Raw genomic sequence first — 15,832 nt, forward strand, 5'->3', positions numbered from 1 at the left:
GAATGGACCATCTGAGGGGAAAGTACCTAACGTTCCAAAGGAAATTCCTAATGTTCCAACCATTGTAGATAAGATCACCTGATGTCCCTTAGCCTAAGCAGACACCCATCCGCTTTCACCAAGACACCGCTAGACAAATGTCAGACAATCATGGTCTTGAACCCTGAAAGTCCCCTCACTCCCAACCTCTACTGTGACAAAAAGCCTACCCCATCTGGGTTGGGCATTCTGCTCTCAACTGCTGAGTCAGACAGATGGAGTCCAGGCTCGAACTTGAATAAAGCCTCTTTGATTTGGTCTCCTGGTTGGTTTTTGGGGGACTCTAAGATCTGGGCATAACATTGGTATTCCAAACTACCTATTAGGGGCATCTAGTGACCCAGTGCTGCAGTAGATCCTGAGGCCCATAGGGAACAGAGTTCTACCTAGATATGTTTACAGAGCTCAGAGCCCAATAGGAATGGAACATACGAGGGTTTAAGGAAATTGGCTCAAGGCAAGGGTTGGTTCTGATTTGTTTAGCAAGAGTTCTATCTTCCCATTGATTCAGGCAACAATTTAAGTGGATCACAGTCCAGGCCTGGATTGAATTACCAAGCCTGTGAGCGAAAAGAAGTAGCAGCATGGAGAGTCCACAGCCAGCAGACAAGGAAGGGGAGCCTGGGCAGTGGTGGCACAAACCTTTACTTCCAGCACTTGGGAGGCAGAGACAGGCAGATGGCAATGGAACCCAAAAGGCCACTTGGTACAGAGAGGAAAACAGGGTCAAGAGGCTGAGAAATAGAGCCAGGTATCACCTGGGGTTTCTGTTACCTGTCCCCTTCCTGTGACTCTCCATTTTCCGTTTTGCCCAAATCTATTAAGTTGCCTTGGGCAAGATGTCAACTTTTTGCCTAAAAACATGTTGAGCAAGAACATTGAACAAAGAAGAATCCTCATATGATGTCTCCAATAATCAACAAGAAGGCATAGACCATTGGGTCGTGGTGGCGCATGCCTTTAATCCCAGCACTTGGGAGGCAGAGGCAGGTGGATCTTTGTGAGTTCAAGACCAGCCTGGTGTACAAGAGCGAGTTCCAGGACAGCCTCAAAAGCCACAGAGAAACTCTGTCTTGAACCCTGTCCCACCCCCCAAAATAATGTTGGAAAAGTGTGATCTGCTGAAATATTGAAATACTGGAACTTCATTAAGTCACAACTATGGCCATGTGGTTCACACCACCTATGTTAGCCATGGCCACACCATTTTGGTACGTTCTTCCATTTTGGCTAACTAGAGACAAGTTCCCCAGAGCTACAACAATTAGCATTCCAAAAATAAAATGTAACTTCTTACCACTGTCTCCCTGCAGATCCCTGGTAATGGCTGCCCAAAAGAGATGTTCGAGGACCACCTGACATTTTTTACTCACTACTCATCATTCTTTGGTCAGTCCTAGCAACAGCCAATCTAGAGTGAAGAAGGAAGCTCCTCAGCCTCCTTCCCTGCCCCTTCCTTGGCTTTCCTATAGTTGCTCCAGCTTGTAAAGAGATGGTGGGCTCTAATTCTTCCATAGACCTCCCTCATAGGGTTTGCTACTAAAATAAAGGCCTTGCATTATCTTCATTCCCTTTCTCTTTCCTTCTCAAGGTCATTTCACTCAGCACTGCATAAAAACAGTTGGTTTAGGCCCAACATGGTGGTGCACACCTTTGATTAAGCACTGAAGAGGTAGAGGCAGGTGAATCTTTGTGAGTTCCAGGCTAGCCTGGATGACACACAAAGTTCAGGTCAGCCAGAGCTATTTAGTAAGACCCAATCTCAAAAACCAACTAGCTTCCCAACCCACCACCCACTCAAACAAACTATAAAGCCGATGACATGAGATAAACCAAGCCCCGAACTAGGAGGGTGACTCTTGGCCAGAAACCCCAGCACTTGAAATTGAAAGGCTTAGAGATGAGTGTTCAAGGTCAACCTGGGCAACAGTAAGTCTCAAAATAAAGGAGGCCAGTGAAATGGCTTACCAGGAGCATCTGACCCCACAAAAATTAAAAAAAAAAAAAAGAAAAAAAGCAAGACTGTGCAGGAATGGACTGGGGCCATGTGTGGTAGTGCAGAGCAGGGCATAAACCTGGTCAGTAAGCTGTGTGAAGGGACAGGACAAGTACGGAGGTAACTTGCCCATGGGTGCAAGGCGTGGGAAGAGAGTCGTTGGAGAACCAAGTTATGGCCTGAAGACTCCACAGAACTGTCTAAGATACGTAAACAGTATACGGTTTATACTGTTTATAACACAAAGGCCTGGATGGTTGCTTTTTATCTGTAGGTCCGAGGAACTAAAATCAGTAGAGGGTGGAGGTGGGGTGCTCAGTTGATCCGAGTTGACCTCTTCGCCCCAGATCCGCAGGAAAACAAACAAATTACATCAAATTAAGTCGTGCCGGGTGTGGCGGTGCATGGCTTTAATTTCAGCACGCAGGAGGCAGAGGCAGGTGAGACTCTTGAGTATGAGATCAGCCTGGTCAAGCAGTGCTACACAGTGAGACCTTGCCTCAAAACAAAACAAAACGAAACAAACCACCAAAAAATTAATCCAAAAGTTAGTTTAAATGCGTCTTCGTCATGTCTCTGGAAGCCCCGCCCATCCGAGACAAGACGTCACTCTAAACCTCTGTCTCCAAGGCAACGGAAAGCGTCCTGGGAACGTGTGCTGCGCAGGAGACCCGTGCCACTGGGGCTCCGCCCAGACGTACTTCCGGGAGCGACTTTGCACGCCCAGCCTTCTCAGTACCCCCTCTTTCCGACCCTTTCTCTCCCCAAATGCGTCCCTATTTGCCGGGACTCGGGCATTTCCAGCTTCTTCTTTAGACAAGCCGAGGTCCCGCCAGCCATAGACACCGCGCCTGTCAGTCCGTTTGCAGCCTGACCAAACGCATACGCAACGCGAATGGTCTCCGGGGACCTGTGCTCCCGCCTCCCAGCCCCAAGCACTTTGCGTCAAGCGCAGGGCCTCCTGGGAGCTGTCTGCCCCGCCCCCAGGCCAAGCGCCGCAAACTACAGCTCCCGACAGTCTGTGCGGCGGCCGGGGACTGTAGTCGGGGGCCGCGGTGGGGCAGCCGGGTGGGCTGGAGCGGGAGAGGCGGCCTTGACAGGCGCCGTTGAGGGACGGAGGACATCGAGGTGCAGCTGGCGACTCGGTGTCGACCCGAGGATCCGCTGTCAGCATCTGCGCTGCTCAGGGTCCGGTATTCTAGGGCCGAACGGGCGCGGAAACTCCGGGCAAGTGGGGGGCCGGGTCGGGCGTCCTCCCAGCGCCGGGGGCATTGGCACGGGGCCGAGAGGCCCAGATCAGCTTGACCCGGCTGTGACTTGCGCAGCCGTCCACGGCCCTTGCGTGCAGAAGGCTTAAGGTTCTTCGCCCGTGGACACAGCTCGTGCCCGGTGCGCGTTCTCGGTGCGTGGTGGTGATGCAGCGGGTCCCAGCCGCCAGACCCCTGGGAGCCTTTTAAAGCGAGCGGCGGTCTCAGTCCTTTCTCAGGTGTTAACTGTGCGCACCCCTGACCACAGGGTTGGATCAACGGGGGCTCTCACGGAAGGTCAGGCCGGCGGAAGCCAGTCCCAATTCTCCCAGCATCAGGGTTTCTGCCGGATTCTCAAGGCGGGTGGGGGACTCTGAACCTCCCGACAGGTGAGCTCTTGGCGGCTGTGGCCTGACAGTTTGGGTTTGGTTCGTTCCCCTTGTGGATGCCATTCGATGTTATGTCAAGGGTTTGTGTTTGTGTCTAAATGTGCTTGACTGGATCGGGCAGTGAGAAATCGTCCTTCCTGCCTCCTCCGGGTTCAGAACCAATGAGGAAAGCAGAGGTGCCAGGAAGGCTCCTGATGAGGCAGCAGGCTTGGGGACAGAGCAAGGTTGGCCGTTTAGAGAAGGCCAACGTTCTTCTCTGGCCTGTTGCTTCTGATGCAACAAGTATCTGAATGTCATTCCCCCACCCAAGGTCAGCTCTAAGCAGCGTGGTGAACCCCAAGCTGCAGTGTACCTGGATCCCTCCAGCTAGGTGACCAAGATTAGCAGTCATGGTACCCCTGAACCTTAATGGATGTTCCTCAGCAGATGTCTGGATGCAGGGCGGAACTGATTTCCTGGCCTCTGTTTCTTAGGTTGACATTCTTTGTTTGATTCTACTGGCAGCTAGAATGTTCACCTGCCTAGTAGGAGCCTCTGATGCACCAGGGTTTTTTGTTTGTTTGTTTGTTTGTTTGTTTGTTTGTTTTTCTGGAGACAGGGTTTCTTTTCGAAACAGTCCTGGCTATCCTGGAACTCACACTGTAGACCAGGCTGGCCTCAAACTCAGACACCCCTGCCTCTGCTTCCCAAGTGCTGGGATTAAAGGCAAGTGCCACAATGGTCCAACTTGATTCGCCAGTTTTTGCAACACATTTTCAATTCAGCAGTGTCTCAGGCACAACCATAGGTGGTCTATATCATCTGAATAAACGCAATTTATTAACTTTCACAATAAACATGATTTAATTTTTCCCAATCAAATATTCACTTAATAAGGGACAGCATCCTACACAGACCTGATACTTCTGACTTATGGGAGATGTTCCATTCTTTCTCGGCGAGGTGTTCCATACATGCCTTTTTATTTAAAGATTTTATTTATTTATTATGTGTACAACATTCTGCTTCCATATATCATAACAGATGGTTGTGAGCTACCATGTGCTTGCTGGGAATTGAACTCAGGACCTCTGGAAGAGCAGCCACTGCTCTTAACCTCTGAGCCATCTCTCCAGGCTCCATACATCCTTTTAATCCCAACACTTGAAAAGTAATTCCAGGCCAGCCTGGACTACATAATGAGTTCCAGGCCAGCCAGGGATACATTTTTTTAAAAAAGTTTGTTTCTTAAAGAAAGGAACACTAGTAGCGGCAGCAGTCCCAATTATCACTGTCTGGTCATGGTAGTAAATATTGTATGTAAAACTGTCTCTAAAATGATCTTTCCACAGCCTGGTTCCCTGTCTACCTGCTTGGTTTGCTGTGCTCTATATTGGCAATGGCTGCTGGTTTTCCACAGGAAGTTTTGGCAGCTGGGAAAATTTGTGGCCCAGGAAGTAGCAACTAAATGCTTGGGATGCTGACTAGAGGCTTCTGTGTGTTCTAAGGTGAGTTCTGCTTCTGCTGTAGCATATTTGCCAAGCTAGTCCTCATACTCTGACATCCTCCACTATAACTGTAAATATCTATAGCAACAGGCTCCAGGGGTGTTTTGGATACTTACCATCAACGTGGTTCTGTCTGATGGCAGAGCCCAGTATTTCTGACAAAGGCAAAATTTCCTACTATGATGGTAGCACCCATAACACATTGTGGTTTTCAGCATCCTGAAGAATGATGTATATCACAGTTTGGTGATTTATTTTTTAATTTTGGTTTTTAAAGATAGGGTTTCTCTGTGTAGCTGGGCTCCAACTCACAGAGATCTGCCTGCCTCTGCCTTCCAAGTGCTGGGACTAAAGACATGCGCCACCACCGACCTGCTGAGTTTGGTGATATTTAATATGGATTTGAAAGTAAAGTTGTTTGTACACCTGGATTTTTTTGAGATAGGATTCTCTGTAGCTTTGGAGCCTATCCTAGAACTTGCTCTGTAGACCAGACTGGCCTTGAACTCACAGAGATCCACCTGCCTCTGCCTCCCAAGCACTGGTAATTAAAGGTGGGCAGCACCACTGCCCAGCTGTACATCTGGACTTCAGTGGTTATTAGACTGTCCTGGGCTATATTAGGCTAAGTCTTAGGATAGTGTTTTCAGACCCTAGGTCCTCTCCACACACACAAGGCCAAGGATCCTGCAAAACTACTGCTTTCTTTGGTAGCTTTCAGGACTCTTGGGGCACACATTTGACCTCTGTCAAGAGCCTTGTCAGTTAGGTCAGGAAGATGGGAGAAGGGAGACAGAGGTCTCCTACTCAGTGGGAAGTGTTGGCTTAGGGTAGTTATTAAGAGGCAGTGGCAGGTGTATTAGGGTTCTCAAGAGGAACACAACTGATAGAATGAAAAAGAATGTATTTGTGATATATATATAAACTTTAGCTTACAGGCTGTGATCTAACTAGTCCAACAATGATTTTCTCCTAATGGAAAGTCCGAGAATCCAGTAGTTCTGTCAATGAGGCTGGATGTCTCAGCTGGTGTTTAGTGTATTTGGGCTCTAATAGCAATGAATTGATATCGAGGGCAGGCAGGCAAGAAAGAAAGAGCAAAAGCAGGTGTAGCCCATTTAAAGGTAGATCTGCCCAGCCGAAAAGATCCAGAATAAAAGTGGGTCTTCCCACCTCAAGTGATTTAATTAAGGGAAACCCTTCACAGGGGTGCCCAGCTGCCTAGGTTTTATAGTTAATTCCAGGTGTAGTCAAATTGACACCAAGATTAGTTATCCCTGCAGGGAAGAAGACCCAGAAAGGGGCAGTGGCAGTAAGTTCTCTTGAGGATCCATGTATCCCAGAGGAAGTTGGCTGTCCATCTTCAAGACAGGCCTCCGGTCCTGAATTGCATCAGGGACTTCTCTCTCCAGGCACCCTGGGCATATACTCACCTGAGGCTTGCAGTATGGCTAGACTAAGCACAAGGTGCTGTTCAGGCCTGCAGGCCACTTCTTGGACTTGTTCAGAGACTTGGCACAGTAGATTCATCATTCCCTGGCCTGGTGCTGCACCCAGTATGCCAGAGGCCAGCTTCTCTCTTGACTGCCTTGGGCCTTGTAGTGCTTTGTCAATGGCCCAGTAAGCTCAAGGGATGAGACCTTTGTCAGAAAATTCAATTCTGAAGTGGCCTCATGCCCTCTAGCTCTCTGTTGGTCATGAAGCAGACAGGCCCCTTCACTGGTCAAGACCCTATGCCATCCAAAGAGGAAGCCCCCCCCCCCAAGATGGATGAAAACAAGAGCTGAATCCAAAATGGACACATTCCTCCAGTCTGCCTAGGTCTCATCTTTGTCGTCTTCTTCTGTTCTGTGTTACCCACTCACCCATCCACAGCTCCTGGTGGAGTTTTCTGCTCTCTGATAAGTGGTGTCACAGGTGTCACAGGTCAAGGAATGGGGCGCTAATGGTAGGTTGGTGATAATGCGGAGACCAGGCAGGGTGCCTGGCGGGAGAGGGGAGGGGAAGCCACTGGTTCTTCTGATAGTGTCATAGAATGCTGTATCAAGCTGTTTTTGACACCCAGGAACCCTGTCTCCTATCTGGTTGTGTAACTATGTTCTAGGGAGGCATTTCCAGAGGCCCAGCTCAGGTAAGGAGACCCCAGTCAGATAATGCCATGAAAGATGGAGAGAGAGTTCAGCCTCCAAAGCAAAGACCTTAAGACCTCCAGGGTATAGGTAGTGGGACAGGGGTGAACATAGGTTTCTAATTTACGTGTGCCACCAGTGTACACACACCCCAGTGTTACAGGGAAGACTATGAAAGTAGTTGTGTATTGAATCTCTTGCCTATGTTCCCATGGGTTTTGCTCCTGCAGGGCAGCCTTAGGTCCTGGGGTGCTGGTTCTGGGCAGAAAGCCCCCTCTGTGTTCTGTCTGGTTGTGCTCTGACTTTGCTGGGCTGCTGACTGGGGCAAGGACAGGTATCCTAGAAGAGGCCCAGGCGCAACGCCGGTGTGCACTTTGTTCACTTAGCCTTGATCTTGTCTTTGGACCCTGGTAAAGTTGACAGGGCCCTGTAATGCTCATAGCTGCCCCAAAATCGTCTTCAGCTATGTCCAAACTAGGTGAGGGGTGACCTTTCAGCCTCTTAATGAAGCCAGCATGTGTCCTGGAACAGGACAGCTGGTGTTCATTCTAAGCAGTGCCCCACTCCTTCCCCAGCTGCAGGGCTTGATGCTTAAGTGGGATGCAGTAGAAGTGACTTGTCATAGCTCAGGAGCCCAGGTCAGATTCTGTCTTTCAAATCCATTTGTGTGCTCAGTGAAGGCTGAGGCAGGAGTCTGGGAATGGTCTTGTACATGGTAAGATTTTATTTCATGTTAGTATGATATAGAGTTTTCAGGGCCACAAGAAATGCAACCTAAAGCTTGGGGTGACTGTCGCCATGATGCCCTGTATTTGCCTGTCCATTTTGTTTGTTTTTCAAGACAGGGTTTCTCTGTGTAGCTTTGGAGCCTGTCCTGGAACTTGCTTTGTAGACCAGGCTGGCCTTGAACTCAGATTCTCTTGCCTCTGCCTCCCAAGTGCTGGAATTAAAGGCGTGCGCCACTACACCTGGTAATTACTTTAATTTTTGTTTTTTTGTTTTTTTGTTTTTTTGAGACAGGGTTTCTCTTGGCTTTGGAGGCTGTCCTGGAACTAACTCTTGTAGACCAGGCTGGTCTAGAACTCAGAGATCTGCCTGCCTCTGCCTCCCGAGTGCTGGGATTAAAGGCGTGTGCCGCCACCACCCGGCTAATTTAATTTTTGTAGACAGGTTCTCACTATGTAGCCTTAACTCACTGTGCAGATGAGGTTGGTCTTGAACTCAGAGTTCCTCTTGCTTCTGTCTCCTAAGTACTGGTATGAAGTATGCATCATCATGTCCAACTCCAGTTTAAAGTATACTGCTACTGATGGAGCATCATCACAGTTTGTGGGAAGCAAATCCACTACCCTGTGGCCACTGTGCCAAGTTCAGTCTCGGATCCTTTGGGCCTGTTCCAATTTCAGCCCCTTCCTTTTGTGTAGTAGTGACTTCCAGAGAGTCACTGCAGTGGGAACTTTTGTATTTGGCTGCTGCCCTTCCACACCTTCCAGCTTTGTTCTGCTGCTCCAACCATTTTCTCTTCTGGTCCTGTCCTGTAGGCCCATGCTCCTGGCTCTCCCAGGCCCTGTTGTCCTTTCTTTTTTTGGCTTTGTAGTCTCTGCTCCTGATCCATCTTTCCCAGGTGGCCATCTCAACAAGTGTCCTATGATTAGCCTGGTCACTTGACATTTTGACATAGACATAGGCTTTCAGGTTCTTTTTTTTTGGGGGGGGGGTTCGAGACAGGGTTTGTCTGTGGCTTTGGAGGCTGTCCTTGAACTAGCTCTTGTAGACCATGCTGGTCTCGAACTCACAGAGATCCACCTGCCTCTGCCTCCCTAGGGCTGGGATTAAAGGCATGCATCACCAACGCTCAGCAATTTTCTTTTTTTTGTTTGTTTTTCCTGTTGCAGGTTCTTGAACAATCCCACTCACCATGGACCTGGACCCCCATGCAGGCGTGCAGGTGGGCATGCGTGTGGTGCGTGGAATGGACTGGAAGTGGGGCCAGCAGGATGGAGGTGAGGGCGGTGTGGGCACTGTGGTGGAGCTTGGACGCCATGGCAGCCCCTCAACCCCCGACCGCACAGTTGTCGTTCAGTGGGACCAGGGCACACGCACCAACTATCGAGCTGGCTACCAAGGTGCCCATGACCTGCTGCTCTACGACAACGCCCAAATCGGTGTGTGGTGATGCCCAGCTGTGGGTGGGGCTGGACAGGTGACAGGAGACCAGCAGGTCCTCATTTATCCCACCTCACACCTAGGTATCCGTCACCCCAACATCATCTGTGACTGCTGCAAGAAACATGGACTTCGTGGCATGCGTTGGAAGTGTCGTGTCTGCTTTGACTATGACCTCTGCACACAGTGCTACATGCACAACAAACATGACCTTACCCATGCCTTTGAGCGCTATGAGACATCCCACTCACGCCCGTGAGTTCCCTAGGCCACAGCCTACCTCCCCAGGGCCTCCTGACTGTTGCCTTTGACATCCAGCCAGGCCTTGGACTCTGGCTGAGTCATTTGAGTCACTTCCAAAAGAGCCTAGCAAGTCCATCCTGCATGATTTCCTTGAAGAATAGCCAGGGTCAGGTTATTCTAGAGCTCTGAGAATGGGACTCCCCCATTTCTTGCTGAAGGCTTTCTCCATGCAGTTTGTGAGGTGGGTGCTGTGGATGGGATTTCCTCTGCTACCTCACCCTTAGAACCAGGCAGGCACAACCCTTTAGTACAGCTGCAGTATGGCCACTGAAGGAAGGTGGCCTTTGTATTAGCCACATGGATAGTAATGGCTGTTGAAGCAAACAGCATCCCCTGGTGGTGCCAGGCCTGGCAGGGAGGCTTGTCATTGGGCGGCTCACCCTGGGTCCCAGCCCACAGGTACAGCTGGGAGTGGCCCTGGGCTGATGCAGAGAGATAAGGATGGGAGACAGGTCTCTGGATTGACTTGGGAAGGCACTCAGATACCATCCTTTATTCTCTGCCTCTCCTTGATCTTTTGTCTGTGTGGGGAGAAGTATAGTACAGGTTCCCTCTTCTGGCCAGCATGAGGTCTGTGCTAGTGGTCAGATAAGTTTTAACTCCTTTGGACCAGGCCCTGCCCCTGCCGCCTTAAAAGCAGCAGACATGGATTAATCACATAGACTGCTCTGAGAGTCATCTCAGGTCCCTTCCCAGCCTGGTATTGGTGAAGGTCTCTGAGCCCAGAGACATTGAATAGTTTGTTTCCTTTCCCAAGATGTGGAGGCCTACTGGGAAGGCCATTCAAGGACGGTACTTTGGCCTGGGATCTAGAATACTTATCATACAGACCCAGATAGATACCTTAGGGTAGAGGGGCAAGGTGGCCATCACATGACTCTGCCTAGCTCAGGATTCATTCTCTTACAGGGTCACACTGAGTCCCCGACAGGGTCTCCCTCGAGTCCCACTAAGGGGCATCTTTCAGGGAGCAAAAGTGGTCCGAGGCCCTGACTGGGAATGGGGCTCACAAGATGGTGAGTGGTGGTTGGGGAGAAGACAGGGAGGTGAAGCTGGTTATAGCTCAGCCTTGAGGCGCATTCTTAGCCTGCTGGTGTGCATATTGTTTTCCCAGGAGGGGAAGGGAAGACAGGCCGTGTGGTGGACATCCGTGGCTGGGATGTGGAGACAGGCCGAAGTGTGGCCAGTGTGACATGGGCAGATGGAACCACCAATGTGTACCGTGTGGGCCACAAGGGCAAGGTGGACCTCAAGTGTGTTGGTGAGGCAGCTGGCGGCTTTTACTACAAGGAGCACCTCCCGAAGCTTGGTATGGGGCTGGCTCTGACACCAGCTGCTCTCTTGCCCTGGCTGTTACCCTATTACCCTGGCATGTCCTGTTGGGAGTGCAGGTTGCTTCTTGAGGCCTAGCTTGCCACCTTCCCCCAGGCAAGCCAGCAGAGCTGCAGCGCAGGGTGAGTGCTGATGGCCAGCCCTTCCAGCGTGGAGACAAGGTCAAGTGTCTGCTGGACACAGATGTCCTAAGGGATATGCAAGAAGGCCATGGTGGCTGGAACCCTAGGATGGCGGAGGTGAGCCACATCTTCTGCTGAGTCCCCATGTGTCCCCCTTCCCAAGTCCTTTGGACCCTATCCCTCTTACTGCCCCGAGAGTCCAGCCTGACCCAGCCATAGCCTCCGTGACCCGCCACAGTTTATCGGACAGATGGGCACCGTGCACCGCATCACAGACCGTGGGGACGTGCGTGTGCAGTTCAACCATGAGACCCGCTGGACCTTCCACCCTGGGGCTCTCACTAAGGTGCCTAGGGGATTGGGCTGAGCCCCACTTATTGCTTTTCTAATTCCTTCCATGTACCTGTTCAGTCTTGGGTATGCTTAGGCAGGATTAGGGCACCAGCCTCCCCAAAAGTTTGCAGATCTGAAGGAAGGGGAGAGCCTGGTGGGTGGAGGTGAAATCAGGAAGGGAATCCAGGTGTGAAGGATGCAGGAGACTGAAGTACTGACAATGTCTTAGACTAGAACCTATGGGCCAGGGCTTCTGTCCTGAGGATAAAGCAAAGGCACTGTGGTGGCCAGAAGTGGGTTGTTTGCCTTACTCTCATGAGATGCTGTGTTGTGCGTCATGGGGCCAGATGGAGGTGGTCAGTAAGGAGACTGACGAGGGTAGATTCTGTGAAAGCTGTTCGGAAAACTGGGCTGTGGGGATGAGACATGTGCCACATAGGTGGGAATGGCCAAGGAGGGACACTGAGTGGGGCAGAGGATACATTCCTACCTGAACCCAGAGGAGGGTACTTCAGGATAGGCAACATTCAGGCTTTTACTCTGCACACAAGTGTATAGGTTGTGTGCATAGACTGCACGCAGGATCCCCCTCCTTCCTGGCCCCCTGCTGACATCCTTGGGTCCCACTCAACTCCATCTTCAACTTTTTTCTTGGGTCTCTGCCACATTTTTAGAGCTGCCTTGTGTCTGATTGATGGATGGGTAGGCACCCTGGAAACGGGTCTTCTGGGCCTTCACAGGTCTCTAGAGCTGGCTTTGCTCTGGTCTGGATGCTGCTACCCCACTGCTCCTCTGGTTGTCATCCCCTGTGGCTCAGGCTGGCCACCCAGGGCTGATTTGGTCACTTGAGGCCCTTGACCAGCCAGACCATTTAGTTGTACTTGAGGCAGGACCTGGGGTCAAGGTTAGGTCTGCTTACCCTCTGGAGCAGGAGTTGCTGGAGGAACTCCCCTTACCTGCTTCTCTGTCGTCTAGCACAACAGCTTCTGGGTGGGTGACGTGGTCCGGGTCATCGATGATCTTGACACTGCGAAGCGACTGCAGGCTGGACATGGCGAATGGACCGATGACATGGCCCCTGTAAGTCTTACTGTCTGTTGTCACCATATTCATCCCCACTCCCTACTGCTGTCTGCCCCACTTGTAACCTGTTGTGACCCCACCTCTTCTCAGGCCCTGGGCCGAGTTGGGAAAGTGGTGAAGGTGTTTGGAGATGGAAACTTGCGAGTGGCAGTTGGTGGTCAACGGTGGACCTTTAGCCCCTCCTGCTTAGTGGCCTATCGGCCTGAGGAAGATGCCAACTTGGATGTGGCTGAGCGTTCCAGAGAGAACAAAAGTGCGGCATCAGCCCCAGTGGCCGGTGGGAGGCAGGGTAGCCCCTGGCCAGCACTTACCTCAACCCTGCCCCCAGGCTCACTGAGTGTGGCCCTGGACAAGCTTCGGGCCCAGAAGAGTGACCCAGAGCACCCAGGGAGGCTGGTAGTAGAGGCTGCACTGGGAAATGTAGCTCGGGCTCTGGATCTACTGCGAAGGCACCCAGAACAGGCAAGCGACCACCCTGCCCTTCTGATAGCCAGCAGGGAGAGGGCCCAGAATTCATGTGTTGGCTTTCCTCACAGGTGGACACCAAGAACCAGGGCAGGACTGCCCTGCAGGTGGCTGCTTACTTGGGCCAGGTAGAGCTGGTGCGGCTGCTGCTGCAGGCAAGGGCAAGTGTGGACCTGCTGGATGATGAGGGCAACACTGCACTACACTATGCAGCTCTGGGGTGAGGCCTGGGCAGGCTGGTGGGTCCTGTTGGGAATGAACTTTAGAGCCAATGTACAACAGGTTGTCCCCAAACCCCTCTCACTTCTTCCATTAGGAACCAGCCTGAGGCCACAAGGGTACTCCTGAGTGCAGGATGTGGGGTGGATGCTCGAAATGGCACTCGAAGCACAGCCCTACATGTGGCTGTCCAGAGGGGCTTCCTAGAAGTGGTAAAGACCCTGTGTGAGCGTGGTTGTGACGTCAACTTGCCGGTGAGTCATAGTCTCTGGATTCATGGCCACTAAACAGCCCTAGGTCAAGGGAGCAACTTGACCATAGACAAGGCACTGCTGTGTGACCAGCCGCCCTCTCTGTTTCAGGATGCCCATGCGGACACGCCCCTGCATTCTGCCATCTCTGCAGGTGCTGGTGCCAGCAGCATTGTTGAAGTCCTCACTGAGGTGCCTGGCATTGATGTCACTGCTACCAATAGCCAGGGCTTCACACTGCTGCACCATGCATCCCTCAAGGGCCATGTGCTGTGAGTCTGGGGTTGGTCACACTGCTGTCATCCAATCTTTTGGCCTACTGCCAGGCTACCCTGATCCAGAGCACTCAGTGAAGTGCCTAGGGAAGACTTGGACAGACCTTTTTGTTCCTACAGAGCAGTCAGAAAGATTCTGGCACGGGCACGGCAGTTGGTGGATGCCAAGAAGGAAGATGGCTTTACTGCACTACATCTGGCAGCTCTTAACAACCACCGTGAGGTGGCCCAGGTCCTAATCCGAGAGGTGGGTGCAGGGGACCCAAGGCCACCCAAAGGTCAGGAACCAGACCCAGTGGGGTCTCAAAGCTGAGCCTGTGTCCACCCTTTCCCCAGGGTCGTTGTGATGTGAATGTGCGCAACCGGAAGCTTCAATCTCCACTGCATCTGGCTGTGCAGCAGGCCCACCTGGGGCTAGTACCGCTGCTCGTGGATGCTGGCTGCAGTGTCAACACTGAGGATGAGGAGGGAGACACAGCCCTGCATGTTGCACTGCAGCGTCATCAGCTCTTGCCCTTGGTGGCTGACAGGGCTGGGGGGGACCCAGGGCCCTTGCAGCTGCTGTCGAGGGTGAGGACGTAGAGTGTGGGTGCTGGAAAGGAGGGCTTGGGTGATTTTTCACTTCCCATTATGCTCCAAGGAACCAGGATTTCTGGAGAGTGGGGCAGTTTGGAGGACTTCTGTTTCAGGATCTGTAATCCATACCAAAAGGGCTGGGGTCTGGTTGGGATGAGAGGATGGTGGGACTGAGAGTTTCTACACCTACCTAGCAAAGGGCACCTTTGGGGCCTGCCTTCCCCACTCTTCTAGAACCAGAAGCCTTAGCCCAGAAAGGGGTACCATTGTTCAGACTTCTGGACAGCCGAGTGCCAGACAGCAGAGGCTATCCTCAAGCCTGTGTGGTTTCTACCCTTATCTGTATGTCCTGCCACTCAGCTACAGGCCTCAGGTCTCCCGGGCAGCACAGAGCTGACTGTAGGCGCAGCAGTGGCCTGCTTCCTGGCACTGGAGGGTGCTGACATAAGCTATGCAAACCACCGTGGCAGGAGCCCACTGGACCTGGCCACCGAAGGTCGAGTGCTCAAGGCCTTGCAGGGATGTGCCCAGCGCTTCCGGTGAGCCCAAAATGGGGGTGTGGAGGGGGGGCACTGTTAAGGCCACCGGGTCCTTTCAAGCCCCCTCCTCCAACTGCAGGGAGCGACAAGCAGGTGGCGGTGGGGGTATGCCCCCGGGCCCCCGGCACGTGCTGAGCACTCCCAACACCGTGACGAACCTGCATGTGTCTGGCACGGCAGGGCCAGATGCTGCCGAGTGCTTGGTGTGCTCGGAGCTGGCACTGCTGGTTCTGTTCTCACCGTGTCAGCATCGCACCGTGTGTGAGGGTGAGTCAGGGTGTGGAGGCCCAGGGTGGCCCAGCCACCTAGTCCAGCCCTACTAACGGTACACTGTCCCTGGCAGAGTGCGCTCGCAGGATGAAGAAGTGCATCAGGTGCCAGGTGGTTATCAGCAAGAAGCTACGCCCAGGTGGGTGGCACAAACCCTACTTGTCCGGTGGCATACTCAACCTGTCCGAGCCTGATCTTCACACCTGCCATTGCTGACTCCCATACACCTCGTCCCACAGACGGTTCAGAGGTGGTAAACACCATCCAGGTGCCCGGTCCGCCTCGGCAGCTGGTGGAGGAGCTACAGAGCCGCTACCGGCAGATGGAGGAGCGCATCACTTGTCCGATCTGCATCGACAGCCACATCCGCCTAGTGTTCCAGTGCGGCCATGGGGCATGCGCGCCCTGCGGCGCTGCGCTCAACGCCTGCCCCATCTGCCGCCAGCCCATCCGCGACCGCATTCAGATCTTCGTGTGAGCGTGTTCGGCACACCATGGCCGATACCAGACCCTTCTACAAAAACCCTGTATTTTATAAAAAGATTCTCGGACTTTGCTGCCTGCTCCTTGCGTAGGGGTGCTGGGCAGGCCCCAGCGATCCTCACCATTCC

General features: G+C 52.4%; 1 protein-coding gene across 10 annotated transcripts; it reads left to right on the forward strand.

Annotated features, from left to right (window-relative positions):
* Nucleotides 1-3,021: 3,021 nt before the first annotated feature.
* On the forward strand, nt 3,022-15,773 carry Mib2 (mindbomb E3 ubiquitin protein ligase 2). Of its 10 annotated transcripts, none has more exons than XM_027398534.2 (21): nt 3,028-3,437; nt 3,551-3,671; nt 5,003-5,158; nt 9,183-9,452; nt 9,537-9,708; nt 10,666-10,772; nt 10,871-11,065; nt 11,185-11,327; nt 11,461-11,556; nt 12,519-12,623; nt 12,717-12,879; nt 12,955-13,088; nt 13,163-13,311; nt 13,408-13,564; nt 13,673-13,833; nt 13,957-14,083; nt 14,173-14,406; nt 14,773-14,951; nt 15,031-15,218; nt 15,295-15,360; nt 15,461-15,773. In XM_027398534.2, the coding sequence occupies exons 4-21, from the start codon at nt 9,206-9,208 to the stop codon at nt 15,697-15,699; spliced, it is 2,862 nt and encodes a 953-aa protein (XP_027254335.1). In that variant the 5' UTR covers nt 3,028-3,437; nt 3,551-3,671; nt 5,003-5,158; nt 9,183-9,205; the 3' UTR covers nt 15,700-15,773. The 10 variants fall into 10 exon arrangements, 9 of the variants coding, with proteins under 9 accessions (XP_027254336.1, XP_027254333.1, XP_027254331.1 ...); XM_027398537.2 differs by having other exon boundaries at nt 9,183-9,235; nt 9,360-9,452; nt 11,449-11,556; nt 12,717-13,088; XM_027398533.2 differs by having other exon boundaries at nt 3,029-3,437; nt 11,449-11,556.
* Nucleotides 15,774-15,832: the final 59 nt, after the last annotated feature.

This window comes from Cricetulus griseus, chromosome 2 (genome assembly GCF_003668045.3).
Source record: "Cricetulus griseus strain 17A/GY chromosome 2, alternate assembly CriGri-PICRH-1.0, whole genome shotgun sequence".
NCBI lineage: Eukaryota > Metazoa > Chordata > Mammalia > Rodentia > Cricetidae > Cricetulus > Cricetulus griseus.

Bases quoted from the DNA above. Each gene is read 5' to 3' on its own strand.
- Mib2 (XM_027398530.2), top strand. From the start codon at position 9,206: ATGGACCTGGACCCCCATGCAGGCGTGCAGGTGGGCATGCGTGTGGTG. The intron at 9,453-9,536 runs GTGTGTGGTGAT...CCTCACACCTAG, and splicing joins CTACGACAACGCCCAAATCG to GTATCCGTCACCCCAACATC. The intron at 11,066-11,184 runs GTATGGGGCTGG...ACCTTCCCCCAG, and splicing joins GGAGCACCTCCCGAAGCTTG to GCAAGCCAGCAGAGCTGCAG.